The sequence below is a fragment of the Rhinocladiella mackenziei genome (genome assembly GCF_000835555.1).
Source record: "Rhinocladiella mackenziei CBS 650.93 unplaced genomic scaffold supercont1.4, whole genome shotgun sequence".
Taxonomy (NCBI): Eukaryota; Fungi; Ascomycota; class Eurotiomycetes; order Chaetothyriales; family Herpotrichiellaceae; genus Rhinocladiella; species Rhinocladiella mackenziei.
In genome coordinates, this window is record NW_013550601.1 from 715,786 (window position 1) to 730,715 (window position 14,930).

General features: G+C 51.5%; 6 protein-coding genes across 6 annotated transcripts; 5 read left to right on the forward strand and 1 right to left on the reverse strand.

The window, feature by feature from the left end:
* Window positions 1-1,292: 1,292 nt before the first annotated feature.
* Window positions 1,293-3,146, reverse strand: Z518_05385 (uncharacterized protein; the record flags this gene model as incomplete). Its single annotated transcript, XM_013416197.1, has 2 exons — window positions 1,293-2,325; window positions 2,395-3,146. The coding sequence occupies 2 exons, from the start codon at window positions 3,144-3,146 to the stop codon at window positions 1,293-1,295; spliced, it is 1,785 nt and encodes a 594-aa protein (XP_013271651.1).
* A 751-nt stretch (window positions 3,147-3,897) lies between these two features.
* Window positions 3,898-5,269, forward strand: Z518_05386 (fumarylacetoacetase; the record flags this gene model as incomplete). The annotated part of the gene is made up of 2 exons (XM_013416198.1): window positions 3,898-4,843; window positions 4,926-5,269. The coding sequence occupies 2 exons, from the start codon at window positions 3,898-3,900 to the stop codon at window positions 5,267-5,269; spliced, it is 1,290 nt and encodes a 429-aa protein (XP_013271652.1).
* Window positions 5,270-6,095: 826 nt separating this feature from the next.
* On the forward strand, window positions 6,096-7,727 carry Z518_05387 (phenylacetate 2-hydroxylase; the record flags this gene model as incomplete). Its single annotated transcript, XM_013416199.1, has 2 exons — window positions 6,096-6,723; window positions 6,781-7,727. The coding sequence occupies 2 exons, from the start codon at window positions 6,096-6,098 to the stop codon at window positions 7,725-7,727; spliced, it is 1,575 nt and encodes a 524-aa protein (XP_013271653.1).
* Window positions 7,728-9,995: 2,268 nt separating this feature from the next.
* Window positions 9,996-11,513, forward strand: Z518_05388 (homogentisate 1,2-dioxygenase; the record flags this gene model as incomplete). The annotated part of the gene is made up of 3 exons (XM_013416200.1): window positions 9,996-10,063; window positions 10,130-11,366; window positions 11,421-11,513. 3 exons carry the CDS (start codon window positions 9,996-9,998, stop codon window positions 11,511-11,513), a joined length of 1,398 nt encoding a protein of 465 aa, XP_013271654.1.
* Window positions 11,514-12,514: 1,001 nt separating this feature from the next.
* Z518_05389 (uncharacterized protein) lies at window positions 12,515-14,125 on the forward strand (the record flags this gene model as incomplete). Its single annotated transcript, XM_013416201.1, has 1 exon — window positions 12,515-14,125. One exon carries the CDS (start codon window positions 12,515-12,517, stop codon window positions 14,123-14,125), a length of 1,611 nt encoding a protein of 536 aa, XP_013271655.1.
* A 339-nt stretch (window positions 14,126-14,464) lies between these two features.
* Window positions 14,465-14,821, forward strand: Z518_05390 (uncharacterized protein; the record flags this gene model as incomplete). Its single annotated transcript, XM_013416202.1, has 1 exon — window positions 14,465-14,821. The coding sequence occupies one exon, from the start codon at window positions 14,465-14,467 to the stop codon at window positions 14,819-14,821; it is 357 nt and encodes a 118-aa protein (XP_013271656.1).
* Window positions 14,822-14,930: the final 109 nt, after the last annotated feature.

Below are 14,930 nucleotides of genomic sequence, written 5' to 3' on the forward strand. Positions count from 1 at the left end.
ATTGTACCGCTCCCTTCGTGAAGGACGCTGGATTTGGGAACTGGGGGCACAGGGTCACATTTATCACTTTTCCCACTCACATATGCCAACATGCGGCAATTGATAGGGGGTATCAGGTCTTGGGAGAGCTTGGACTCCTGCCGACCGGAAGTGCCAGCAGCGACCTGCAAGGTTGGTCTGTGACACCTTGGATCGTGCATTAGTTTATTCCTCTTTCTCTCTTTTGGTGCCTTCAATCTCGACGCTTCCACGTTCCCCAAGACCTTGGCTTCCAAGGATTTTTGTGGGTTCAAACCGTCTTTGGAATTTGAGCCTTGTTAGCGAGAACGGGGAGAGAACCTGTCAATGGACAGAGGAGAGGTTTCCGGGTTTCAAGATTGATCAACTGACTGGCCTCAGAGGATCATCCATCGCGTGGCGACAAAACATAGGATCGACAGCCAACCATGATTGGGAGGGGACTACAAAGAGCAAAAGTCCGGGGTAATTGGCAAAAATTCACCAGGTATTCGGACCGGGGCCACACCAACGCAGTCGATACTCCACCCGTTTTTTGCTCCCAAGTGGCTGGCGCCGCCTGCGAATTAGCTTCCTCCCACTTCTCTTTAATCCGGGGCCAAAGGAGGAGTTCCCGGAGAAGAATTGGGGGACGAAAGATGGTTAAGCTCCTTCGAAGACCGGGTTGTTGAACCCCATCCATTTGGGGAGGATACGAGTGCGGAATTTCATGGCCAGGGGGACGGAGGAAACCCGCACCTGCTCCCAAAGAATGACCTCGGCCAATGACCGTAAGTTTCGTATAATCCCCTATTCTATTGTGTACATCTCGTCGAGATTCGTATTGTGACACATTTGCCTCGGTGCGGAGAAGAAAGGTGACCCACTTTTAGACAAAAGGTCCTCACCCAGAGAGGCGCGATGTTGAAGTTGATGGTAAAGCCTTAGAGAAAAGAAGGATATCATCTCAAATGTTCAGATCACAATTCCAAGACTTTTGACGAACAGCCTGGCCGGATCATCAAGCTGTTTTGGGCAGGATGGAAAAACCGGTGGAACAACCGCTGGATGATCCGGGGCCGGAGCATTTGGGACATGACACACTGGTTGAAAGGAGAGTCGCTTCTAGATGGTCTGTTCATCAGGCAAAGAGCTCAAAGGTCCGTACCCTTCTCTCGAATGCCTGTGGTCTATCCTGCATCTTTTTCTTTGCGTTCAGGATTCACCATAGGCGCATTATCACATGAATTCATTCTCCTCCCCCCACCCCCCCTCTTCTCTTCATTCTAAACCATCTAGCATTTGGCCAAAATGCCTTCCCAGGGTTTTAACGGGATCTTCCCCTCTTGCGGCTTCTCTGGTTGGCCCTTGAAATAGTTACTGCGTGCCCAGAACTCGACCTCCAGGTCTTCCGGCAAAATCCATTCAACATTCCTGCCCGAGAAGTTCAAGACCACCAGCCATTTTTCCCCCGTCTGGCTGCCCATCCGAATGTATGCAAAGACATTAGGATCATCGGGCGAGATTTCCTGGTAATCGCCGTAGACGAAGACATCGGCATGTTTTTTCCGATCGTGGATGCCTCGTTGCCAGAACTGCCATGTCGATAGCTCTTGAAAGGCAGTTTGCTTCATCTGGTCTTCGGCGTTGATGCTATCTTTGAAATCGTCCATGACTCTCATCCAAGGCTTGACACCGGGACTGCAAAATCCAGCGTTGTCCCCGGCCGTCCACTGCATTGGAGTGCGCGCGTGATCGCGAGCTTTCATATGGATGACCTTCTTACCGTGCTCTAGCCCGGCGGGGTCGTCCTTGTAAATCTGCTGGCACTTCTTCCAGAAATTGATCGTTTCGATGTCCTTGTACTCCTCGCTAATCTCCCAGTGTGTCGGGGCATTGCGGATCCCGATCTCTTCGCCCTGATACACGAACAGGGTGCCGCCGAGCGTGGTCTGCATGAGAGCCAGGAGCTTTGCGCCCTTGTCACGGAACGCGTCGCTATCGTCCGTGTACCGGCTCACGCTGCGCGGGTTGTCGTGGTTCTCGATGAAGACTGAGTTCCATCCGTCGCGCTCGATCATGCATCGTTGCCAGCGGCTGATGATCGATTTCATTTCCCTGACGTCCCATGGTTTCAGGGCCATGCGCACGTTCGGCTTGTCGATGTCCACTAGGTCGAAGATGAAGACCATGTTGAGTCCGCCTGCGGCCGAGCCGACTGTGCGCAGAATCTCCGTCTCGTCGGACACACCGGGCATTTCGCCCACAGTGATGGTTTCATACTTGGATAGTACTTCTCGGTTCATCTCGCGGAGGTAGTCGTGGAGTCTGCCGGACCGAGTCAGATTCACTTTATTGGAACAGAGGAGGTAGAGAAGGATGAGGCGAGGGAGTTACTTAGGGCCGTTCACGAAGAACTGTGTACCCGGTTGATACTGGTGGGTAGCTGGGTCCAAGACAATGGGGGCGTCCGGATAAGTTGGGACCTTGGATATCATATTGATGACGTCCATGCGAAAGCCCGCGACGCCTTTGTTCAGCCAGAATCGCATGACATCCCAAACAGCCTCGCGAACTTCAGGATTCTCCCAGTTCAGGTCTGGTTGTTCGGGCGTGAAGACAGAGAGATAATATTCTCCTGTATCAGTGTCATAGGTCCAAGCAGAATTGGCCTCACCCAAGATCTGAGCCCAATTGTTCGGGGGTTCAGGTCCTCCTGCGTCACTGATAGATTTCGGGGGTTTCCAAATATACCAGTCACGTTTGGGGTTGTTCTTAGAAGATCTACTCTCAAGGAACCAATCGTGCTGATTCGAGGTGTGATTGACAACCAAGTCCATCATCAGCTTCATATCCCGCTTCTTCAGCTCAGAGATCAACTCCTCCACGTCCTCCACGGAACCGTAGATGGGGTCTATCGTTTTGTAGTCCGCAATATCGTAGCCCATGTCCGCCTGGGGGGATTTGTAGATGGGACTTGTCCAAACCACGTCAATTCCTAGGATTTTCAAGTAGTCGACGCGCGAGGTGATGCCTCTGACGTCCCCCCAGCCGTCGCCATTGGTATCTTGGAAAGAGGACGGATAGATTTGATAGACGACTGCTTCTTTCCACCATTTTGGCGTCGCATACGCAGAGGTCTTGGACATTGCTGGGATTTATTTTCCTCTTCCTTTTCTTTGGTTGGGGGGGTTGGTCAACCCCAAAGTTTTAAGTAGTGAGGCGGCAAACTGTTCACTCAGATGAGAAGAGACAGAGCCGAAAAGAGAAATATTGAAGACTGGGAATCTTCACCTGAACTCGTCTTGCGTCTTGGATGTGGACACATTGTGTTCTGTATCAGCGAAAGAATCTCCGCGCATGACGTCTGGCCTAATGGAGAAGCCTCCCCCGATGGCTCGGATGTCCTCAAGTACATTAGCACCTGCGTCCCTTGCCTGAAAGAGGAATCTCTTCATCTCTTTTCATTCTGTATACGGGAGAATGAACCCAAGCTTCCTTATGTAGCCAAAAGATACGTGAAGTAAGATTCAAGGACCCTCAGGACGTTGTATGCTGACGGCCGCTTCGTCATAGGGCCTGGCCTCCTACTTGTCCAACGAGCGTGCGAGAAATTAGGGATAATCAAAACTCTCTTTTCCCTCGCTCATCCCACATTGACGGGGCAAATCAGATCCCAGGAAAAAGAGAAACCCCTCTTTGTCCCCGGTTTGTGTCAGGACGGAATTGCTCCGAGAAGCTCGTCAGGACTCTCATCGGCGTCACTGGGCCGTGCGTGGACGATGAGTCTCAAAAGAGAAACACAAACAGACTGTGAACAGGTCAGACCATCGATCTTATAACAACAAGCTATCAATATTGAAATTGGAAAAAGAATACCAAAGCAGACATTCGTCCGTCATGGCCTATCTCAAATCATGGTTTCCGATCCCCAAGTCCAGCCATTTCTCCTTGGCCAATTTACCCTTCGGCATCATCTCCACGGCATCCAAACCAAGTCCTCGACCTGCCGTGGCGATTGGTGACCATTGTCTGGATCTGGAGGCATTTGCAGCGTCTGGAGCATTCTCACCTCTGGAAATCGATGTTTCATGTTTCTCTAAACCGACGCTCAACGACTTCGCAGCCCTAGGAAAACCCGTCCATCGCTCAGTTAGGACATTCCTTCAAGATGTCTTCGCCGAGAATCCATCCAATGCAAAGGCTCTACAGAGCAATCAGAGCCTTCAGGAGAAATGCTTGATTCCACGTGATCAAGTGTCCATGCACATGCCCATGCAGATTGGAGATTATACCGATTTCTACGCCGGCAAGAATCACGCATTCAATGTTGGGTCTCTCTTTAGGGGACCAGAGAATGCTCTTCAGCCCAATTATACTCATTTACCGGTGGGATACCACGGTCGAGCATCATCAGTGGTCATCTCCGGTACTCCCATCACTAGGCCTAATGGCCAGATTCTCGAGAATCCTGCAGCTACACCAAAAGTGCCAATCTTCAGCCCGTGCAGACGACTCGACATTGAATTAGAACTCGGTGCATTTTTATGCAAGGGCAGTCCGATGGGCAAAAACATCCCCATATCTGAGGCGGCAGACCATATCTTTGGCTTCGTCATGCTCAACGACTGGTCAGCTCGGGATATTCAAGCGTGGGAGTATGTCCCCTTGGGACCGTTCCTGGCGAAGAATTTCGGATCCACCATCAGCCCATGGGTGGTTCTCACCGATGCATTGGAACCTTTCAGATGTAAGGGGATCCCGAATGATACTCCTTTGTTGCCCTATCTGCAGGAGAAGGAGGAGAAGAACGTGTATGATATTCGATTACAGGTGGATATCACTCGTAAGTCCAACACCAGGATCCCTATTCCGGAAAAGAAGGTATTGATCGATTGGAACTGACTTGACGCCCAACAAAAATCCAGCCGAGGGCAAACCATCCACGACAATTCTCAACTCCAATGGACGACATCTCCTTTTCTCATTCCCCCAGATGCTCGCCCACCATTCAATCGGAGGATGCCCGATGGCAGTGGGAGATTTCCTGGGTTCCGGCACAATCAGCGGCATCGAGCCGGGTACGCAAGGAAGCATGCTTGAGATCACCAAGGGCGGGAAGCAAAGTATTCAATTGAATGGTGGAGTCGAGCGGAAATTTCTCGAGGATGGCGATACCATTACGTTCTACGGAGTCTGTGGCACCGAGGAGACTGGATTGGTCGGGTTCGGAGAGTGTTCGGGCAAGATTCTGCCCGCCCCGAAGATCTGAGTCGGTGCTGTCTACAGGGCATATGGGGAATACAGTAGATAGGATTTGATTGGAATAGGGTATAAAAAACAATACAACAAAAAGGGGAGAGGCATGTGAATATGGAAGCCAACCGATTCCGCTCTGAGTTTGTCGGCTCAGATCCGAAAGGCGCCAATCACCAGAGCTCTAATGGATCTTACCCCAGACTTGCAGCCTCCAGAAAGCTTGCTTTCCGGCCTGTTCTCCCTTGCTGTTGGTCGCCCTTGATGGATGGGGCTCCCGTAGGCTCCCCCCAAGCCCGGTGGTGGCTCAGCGGGCATATTTCCGCTATAACAATGGCTGTACACATTTCTCCCCCTCCTTTGGCTGCTAGTGTGCACATGACCGCTCCCGCTGTGACATCGAAACCCTCGCTGAACATCCGCACTCACCGACGGTAAACGGAGGAGGAAGATCTCCTTGAGCCCGAGTTTCGTCCATGATGTTATCCACCTGCTTCAGTTCTGGAATGTATAAGGAACAAGATATATATTTTTCAGGCTATTTCATCTCCTTCGCCGTGGACCACTCTCAAATCTCATCATCACCATCAGCAAACTTAATAAACATACCAAATCTGGGTGTCTTGCACCGCAACGAAGGTGCTGATACGTTGGCCTGTGAGCGTGATTGAAACCAGGAATTCTCGCCGGGAAAGAGAGACCATAAGCGAGGCCAGTTCTGAGTGACTCAGCGCCAATCAATCGAATACTCGATGATTATTTGAATCCAGAGCATATTATCATTTGTATGACTGGGGAAAATTTTTCGATTGATGAGAAACAACACGTCCATTTCCATCAGGATGATCGAATCATTGTCGCCGACGACTCTGTTGTTCGTCTTCCTCACACTTGCCTATTTCTTGATCCGCTTCCTCAACTCCACCGATCAACCCAAAATCAAGGGTCTGCCTGAGATCCCGGGCGTGCCCATATTCGGCAATCTGCTTCAACTGGGTCAGGATCATGCACGTGTTACCGCGGGTTGGGCAAAGAAATACGGCTGGCCTGTCTTCCAAACTCGACTGGGCAACCGTCGTATTATTTTTGCCAACACGTTTGACTCAGTCAAACATTTCTGGATCACGAATCAATCTTCTCTCATCTCCCGCCCGACTTTGTACACCTTCCACAATGTCGTGTCAAGCAGCCAAGGCTTCACGATCGGTACCTCGCCCTGGGATGAATCCTGCAAGCGCCGCCGCAAGGTCGCGGCTACGGCCTTGAATAAACCTGCTGTTCAGAGTTACATGCCATTCATCGATCTCGAGAGTTGTGTGGCTATCAAGGACATGTACAAGGATTCCATGAATGGGACCGTTGATTTGGATCCTCGCAAGTATTTCCATCGATTTGCTCTCAATACCAGTTTGACCTTGAACTATGGCATTCGTATCGATGGCGGCATTGACCAGGAACTACTCAGAGAAGGTGCAAATCTCCTGTCATTCAAAAGTTTGGGGCAAGCAAGCTGACCATTCCTTATAGTGGTCCATGTTGAGCGTGTAGTCTCCAACTTCCGAAGCACGTCGAACAACTGGCAGGATTACATTCCTCTTCTGCGACTGCCGTTCCTTTCTCGACAAAACAAATCTGCCGCCGAATATCGCATTCGCCGTGACAAGTATCTGACCACTTTCTTGGATATGCTCAAGGAACGAATTGCCAACGGCACCGATCGACCGTGTATCACCGGCAACATCATTAAGGATCCAGAGGAGACGCTCAACGATGCTGAACTCAAGTCCATCTGCTTGACTATGGTGTCGGCAGGAATCGACACCGTCCCGGGTAACCTGATCATGGGTCTTGGTTATCTTGCCTCGCCTCAAGGCCAACACATCCAGCAGAAGGCATACGAGGAAATCATGAAGGTGTACCCCGAGGATGGCGAGGCATGGGAGAAATGCCTGGTGGAAGAAAAAGTGCCGTACATCACGGCATTGACCAAAGAAATCCTCCGTTTCTGGACAGTGATTCCCATTTGTCTGCCGCGGACGAGCATCAAGGACATCAAGTACAACGACACGGTGATCCCGGCAGGCAGCACGTTCTACATGAACGCCTGGGCCGCCGATTATGATGAGACACACTTCAAAGACCCCACCCAATTCATGCCAGAACGATATATTGACGACCAAGAAGGCAGTGGCACGCCGCACTACGGTTACGGGGCAGGCAGCCGGATGTGCGTGGGATCACACTTGGCAAATCGTGAGATCTACACGGCGTTCCTACGTATGATTGTGGCCTTTGAATTCGTTCAGGCCAAAGATCCCCGCGACCGCCCTGTCCTAGACGCTCTCGAGTGCAATAGCATTCCCACGGCCTTGACAACGGAGCCCAAGCCATTCAAGGTTGGGTTCCGTATCAGGAATAGGGAAGCTCTGGATCGATGGATTCGTGCCAGTGAAGAGCGGACCAAGGATTTGTGAGTCGTGGATGGAGAGAACGATTTGCAAGCCGTCCAGCTTGGAGCTGAGAGGGAAGACATCACCTTTTTGGTAGCTCTGGAATTTGCATGGCCGTGAGGAGGGCGAAAAAGGAGCAATTCATCAGGTTGACCGAAATTGCATGGGACCAAGGGAAGATTGTTCCCATTGGGTGGGGCCATACTATCTGCATCTCCTTGGGCCTCGAGGCTGGTGTTTGCATCGTACCTTCATTCTTTGACTGAATGTACCGAATCCAAAGTTGCTTGCTGCCTACTTCATCTCCTCTTACCTGCGTAGCATTCCAATTACCGTTTGTCACCGCTGCGCTCTTTCAACCGGCCCATTTCTTTTTTCCTTTGAGCTCCTCACCTAAATCCTCGACGAAGTATACATCGAAATCGAGCTCAACATTCTCATCCGAGTGGCCCAGGGCTCGTTGGAGCGGCGGAGGAGGGATAAGATGAGAAGCGCATATTACGATAAGGAGCGATGTACATCGAACCAGTCAGCAGATAGTCGTGATGTTGCTTTCTTTTGGCGTTATGAATCAAGTGATGTGCGTACGTATCCTCCTTCCTCATAGTACGTCCGTTGATGAGTCTTGGATGAAATAATACGTCTCGTAGTCCGATAATAGCGCGTACCTTGCTTGCGAGTCTGAGGGACAAGGACGATGACACAAGGAAAGAGGGAGAAATTTTTCGCCTGGTGATTCGCCATGAATGGCCACGGGCCAAGCAGCAAAGGTCGCTCGCTCTCCGAACGGCTCCCAGTCACCGGTCTTGGTTTGACGGTTCAAGCAGGAGGTTGCGAGCTGGTGCGCTGTGCCCGAGGAATGTGATGTGAGCATCAACCACAGCCGCCTCCGTCCCTATGATGGCAAGGTCGATTCGTGGCTCAAGCATCTCATTGAGACAAGTGAGGATGAGCTTCCAAGTAAGTAGCTCATTGTTTGCCGTTGTGATCGCCATGGATCATCATGACCATGGGAGTTTTGTTCTAGGCTCGTGACGGTCAGCTGGCGTCGTGAGGGTTGGCGAATTTCTAGCGGCCAGCAACCTGCAATCGTTGCGGCTGCCCCTCACATTCAATCCCGTCCCCCCAACTTGGAACCTTCCCGGAGGTTCGTGGGGCTGTTTACGACGATCCTGAGGCTGACTGTCCGCCCGGATCGAGCGCCTAACGTACTTTTTTAATCATGAAACGGAAGCCCGACCCCGACGTCCCGAAACAATAACGGCGACAAACACCAAACCAGTGCCTAAAATTAACCATCCGCAGCTCATCATTCATGAGTGATCTGATCACGCACCTGCAACGCCGCAGTCGTGCACTCCACCTCCACACTCATCGCTTGCAACAAAGCAGCAGTGTGTCAAGTGGGATTTTGTTTTGTTATTGTTCTGGTGGGGGTGCTTTGCAGAGGTGGGCTGTTTAGCGGCAAAGACGGCATGCGGTGGCCCAGTTCAAATCAGTCCATTCGCCCTGGCGATCGTACTGAATGGCTGCGAGAAAGCCTAATGAGCCTAGTGAGGCCCAAACGCAACCATCCCGCACTCGAAACTCACGCCTCATTCCGGACATCGTGGGCAATTATGGGCCAGTCTGGGTCATTCCTTGCGGACATGTCATTTCCCTCGAGCACTAATACCCAACTCGCCTTAGCCACCTCGAACCCCCAAGTCAATCTTTTTCGCTTTGCGCCTTTTTTGGGCGAGTTTGGTCAGGTTCCATCCCTCTCCGTCGGTCCGTTCTTTTCTCATACTGAGCCTCAGCTTCTTGCCACTGATGTCTTGATGGGCTTCAATGCTGGGTTCAGGACTTGGTCTTTTAGCTTAAGTGGCCCACGGCCGGCCAGAGCCCACATTTTTTTTTGGCAACCTGCCTTAGCCGCTACGTCGTCCTCGATGTCGTTCATATTCCTTCCCACGGAATCAGTCCCTCATTCTTTTCACCTCCATTCCGCACTCTCCCCTCCTTCAGACTTCTGACCAGTGTATGATTTTCCCCAGGTGATCCAGCAACAATACCGCCCTTCATGCAGGGGCTCAAGCGTTTGCAAGAGGCCATTGAGCGGCACCGTGAGAACAAGGACATCAACATCAAGTACAAAACCCCCCTCACCAGTAAGTCTCGTCTCATCTATATTTCTCCTCAGCTTGCCAAGCAGCCCGACCTCTCTCCCTCTCCACACATTCGATCACTTCTGACTCTATCTTGCAAAAGTTCGTAACGTCAATACGTTTACCGACGAACAAGCCATCGACGATGCCTGTAACCCAATTCGCTGTGACCGACACGTACGAATATCTGAATGGGTTCGGGGGGTACAAAGAGTATGCTTGATTCCACAATGTGTCGACGCCCAGAATGGGGTGGCTGACGAGACATAACCTCAACAGGAGTGAAGCCATAGCTGGTACCTTACCACTGGCCGCTAACTCGCCTCAAAAATGTCCCTATGGACTCTACAATGAGAAGCTGTCCGGGACGGCCTTCACTGCGCCGAGAGACGACAACCAACAGACCTGGCTCTACCGTGTCCTCCCCTCGGCCAGTCACCAAAACTTCGAACCGGTACCCTCATCTTCCTCTCAAGCCTTGAACTCTCCCACTCCCAGCTTTGGTACTCGTTTCAATGCCATACCCAACCAATTGCGATGGGATCCTTTCGATTTCGACAAAGAGGTGTCATGGATTCACGCCCTCCACTTGGTCGCTGGAGCCGGTGATCCGACGATGAAACAAGGCTTGGGCATCTATATCTATGCGGCTGGTTCGAGCATGCCCGAAAAGACAGCCTTTTACAGCGCGGATGGTGATTTCTTGATCGTTCCCCAACATGGCGTGCTGGACATCCGAACCGAATTGGGCAAGATGTTGGTGCGACCGAATGAAATCTGCGTCATTCCGCGGGGAATTCGATACCACGTTGCACTGTACAACGATGAGCCTACGCGGGGATACATTTGTGAGCTCTATCAGGGACACTTCAGGCTGCCCGAACTAGGTCCGATTGGTTCCAACGGGTTGGCCAACGCCCGAGACTTCCAAACCCCGGTGGCAGATTTCATTGAGGACTATGAGAACACGGAGTGGACTTTGTATGGCAAATTTGGAGGCAACCTCTTCTCCGCCAAACAGTCGCACACACCATTCGACATTGTGGGGTGGCATGGTACTTACTACCCCTACAAGTATGACCTCGGGCGATTCAACCCCGTGGGCAGCATTTCATACGACCATCCTGATCCTTCCATCTTTACTGTTCTTTCTGCGCCATCTCATCCCCACGGAGCGGGAACGGCGGTTATTGATTTCGTTATTTTCCCTCCTCGCTGGCTGGTCCAAGAAGGAACTTTCCGACCACCATGGTATCATCGCAACACCATGTCGGAGTTTATGGGGCTGATTATGGGCAACTATGATGCCAAGGGTGCTGGCAAAGGTGGATTTCAGCCGGCTGGAGCAAGTTTACACAATACCATGAGTGGGCATGGGCCAGACATGCAGACATTTGAGAAGGCGTCAACGATGGATTTGCCCCCACAAAAGGTGGGCGAGGGTAGCATGGCGTTTATGTTTGAGAGTTGTTTGATGGTTGGCGTTACCGAATGGGGATTGTCCAAGTGCCAAAAGGTGAGCGCTAACCTCGGTGGGAAAATTGACCAGTTGCTAATTGATGGTGTGCAGGATTATAATGCTCATTCGTGGGAGCCTTTGAAGGTACATTTCAGACGGCCGAACACGGCTAATGGGGCCAGCAAGAAGAACGGATGTGCCTGATAACCACGTGAATCGTATGTCGAGTACTCCGTATACACATGACATTCAAGATTGTTGTTTTTCTATAAGGCTTTCACCCTATCACATACCCCTCACAAATGTATTATGTACTTGCGTATGTCAGGCATGCACGGGTCTAACACAAGGCTGCTCAAGTGCAGGTCATCAAATCTTTAGAGTTTTCATGAAAAGGCTGATTTGCACTGCAATGTGCCCGGACGGTGTTAGTCGACGCGAACCGACCGCCTCTCCAATCACGTCGTGCGCTGCCACACGTGCGTGTTGGACGTTATGGTTCCGACCAATTCTCATCGACAGAATGCTACACGTTTTTTTCCCACAGGTCTCAAGGCCCAGCGGCATATACCCTGCTGTCCTCAACCTCATGCTCAGCTAGAAACCAACCCCCTTTCCGAAACTCCCTTCTGCGCCCTGCGCCCCCTCGGTTCCCCCTCCCTCCGCTCTGGCCAGATTATTCTCTATGTCAATTCATTCTCCGGACCGTGGGACTAGCGACACTAAGCTGGCATTGCTCCTATCACCTATCACCCCAAGCACACGAGGGTCGTTGGCTTGAACATCGTGGTGTCGTGTGCTCAGTCTTCCCATACACGTGCCCACATCCCGTCTGTCTGGACGACTGATTCACCTGTCAACTCACACCTTTCATTCTCATGCTAAGTTCTCAAGACGTGCTTGCTCCTTGTCTCTACTACTCTCCCCTCCTCTCTCAACTTCTTTTCTTCCCAGCCATCATGTCTCTGATCGATCTGCCTGGCCCATCGCCATCATCAACACCTTTTCCTCCTCCAATTCGGTGACCAGTGCGCCGTCACAATTTCTCCGTTATTCCCTGAAACCAATTCTTCAAACTTTTTACGCCCAGATCCCTCCTCGCGTGCCCCAATTTCGATCTCTCCTGCGCTCTTCCCGCTCCCTTTGGTTCTTGAGACCGCAATTCTACCCGGGATTTTCACCTATTCTCGTCTTCTCTCTCAATTATGCCCCGACCACGACCACCTCCCACTCCAGCCGGCTCGACAGACCTGAAAGCAGTGGACAAGGTTTTACACTCCTCGGATATGGAAACAATCTTTTCTCTACCTCCTCCAGCATTAAGATCCATCGAAGCACAATCCCACAGTCATAATTCCAAATCAACCACCCAAGAATCCTCCTCTTCTACCACCAACACCACCGCCTTTTCCCAAAGCACTCCTCCTGTTTCTCCCAAAGACAAACCACTCACCTCGAGTCCTCGACACAAACGTACCGCATCTGGCGCCGTCAAAGCCACCACGGAGTCTTCCTCCAACCCAGCCTCCAATTCCTCCTACGCTCTCCCCCCACCACCCAGTCGAGCTCGAAAGATCATCCAAATGAAGCCCAAATCCACCCACAATTCCTCCCCGGCCAGTGATGCCAGTTATCACCCTCCGGCCTCTACGGCCTCGAATTCTGTCCCCAAATCGACCGTGACTGCTGCAAATTCCAAGCGCAAGCAACCTTCCGCTACGAGCGCGGCGGGGAGGAAAATTGCTCGCAAAACCGCTCACAGTATCATCGAGCGACGTAGACGGAGTAAAATGAATGAAGAGTTTGGAGTTCTCAAAGACATGATCCCTGCTTGTGAAGGGGTTGAAATGCACAAACTCGCTATTTTACAGGCGGGCATTGAATACGTCCGGTACTTGGAGGGCTGTGTTGCGCAGCTCAAGGCCGAGAACGAGAAGAAGGGAGAAGAAGATAAATCGAGAATGCAGCTTGATGATCAGAGAGATGACGACGAATTGGACGACGAAGATGGTGAGGAGGAGGAAGATGCGGCCGAAGATCTTCCAGATCCTGCTCCTCCCGCCAAAATTCGAAGCAATCGTCGCACCATGTCTGCAGCCAACGAATGGCCATTGAGAGATTCCCGCAAATCTTCAATTGCTTCGTTGAGCAGTTCATCATATCCTTCCCCCCATTTGCACTCTCAACCCCAAGGTCAAGTGGACGAACAAGGGACAACTCGAAAGCGGCCCTCGCTCCCCGCAGGTGCGGGATCATTCTCAGCCTCGCCATCTCAAATTTCCACCCAATCAAATGTCACCTCGGCCACTCCCACTCCCACTCTCCTCAGCCCTGCATTCAACTCGATCCATTTCTCACCCGACCTTGTTCGGACTCAGACAAACAGCAGTGTTGGCAAGTCCGCCAGCAGTGGGAGCTCAGGTCTCAACCCACTATCGACGTCAGGATCCTGGACGACCGTCAATCCGAACCCAAACCCGAGTCCTAGCATGCAACCATTACCCTCGCCCAAGGCCGCCATGCATCTTCCTCTACCTCATCCTCCACCGTTGCCGTTGTCCAGCGCCAATCTGCAACTTCCTCAACCATGCAGCGCCACTCAGCGTGACAGAGAGACTCACAGTAAATCTCCTGGCGCTTTGAGTGATGGTTCGGGAACAGCCGAGGCCACTGCCAGCGCGGCGTTGATGATGCTGACCAACGAGTGGCGAGGCGGTGGGCGAGAACAAGCCGCTGGTCGAGGCGGTGTCGGTCAAGCTGGCGATGCTAAAGAGAGAGGCAAGGGGATGAGTGTGAGGGATTTGTTGAGCTCATGAATGAGCAGTAATGAGCTGAGTGCTTTTCAACGTGTGTTTTGAACATACGTGGGATTGGATGAATTGATGTTCGGCGTATCCCTTACTGGGATACCATAAGGTTATAAGGGTCGTATAACATTGGAGGAGAGGCGATGGTTCAATGGCTAGTGGTTTGATATGTGATGGAAACAAGTTCTCGAATAAATGGGCGAAACCAAAAATGCGTCGGCGTTGGTATGATGAGCGTAGATACAAGTCGGCTTTTTACGAACAGATATACTCACAACGCAAGTTAATAACAGCGAGGTTTCCAATGAAGAACTATCTTGCTCTGAAACCACATGACTAGATGTCTCTATGTGGGCATGTCATACGGCAGAATTTTCGATCCTTTCGACTCTCTTGGAAGTGACCAAATGTAGCGTATATGTGGACGATGTCCGTTGGGAGCCAAAAGTATTCGACGCTTTTGCATTACCTGAGGGCAAGAAGGACCTGGATTTGTCCCTGGCAGAAGCTCGTGCTGGAGGCGTGAACACGTTTCCGTTCGATGGCATTGTTCCAGGTAATGAATTGTTCTTATGCAAGTTGTTTCCCAAACGGTCTTCTCTTGTACAGATTGACAACTTCGACAGTGGGCCGCTGGGAATGGGGAAAGACATTGACCACCGAGGCAGTATCCGAGCATTTGAAGAAGGCCACTCTCCTCTGTAAGACTTCCCACCACCGCAGTGGTGTTTTCCGACATATTCATCAGATATCCGCTGGGGAGCTTAGCACAGACACCGAGGGTGCTTGACGGACGTCTCCCCCCAATTTTTCG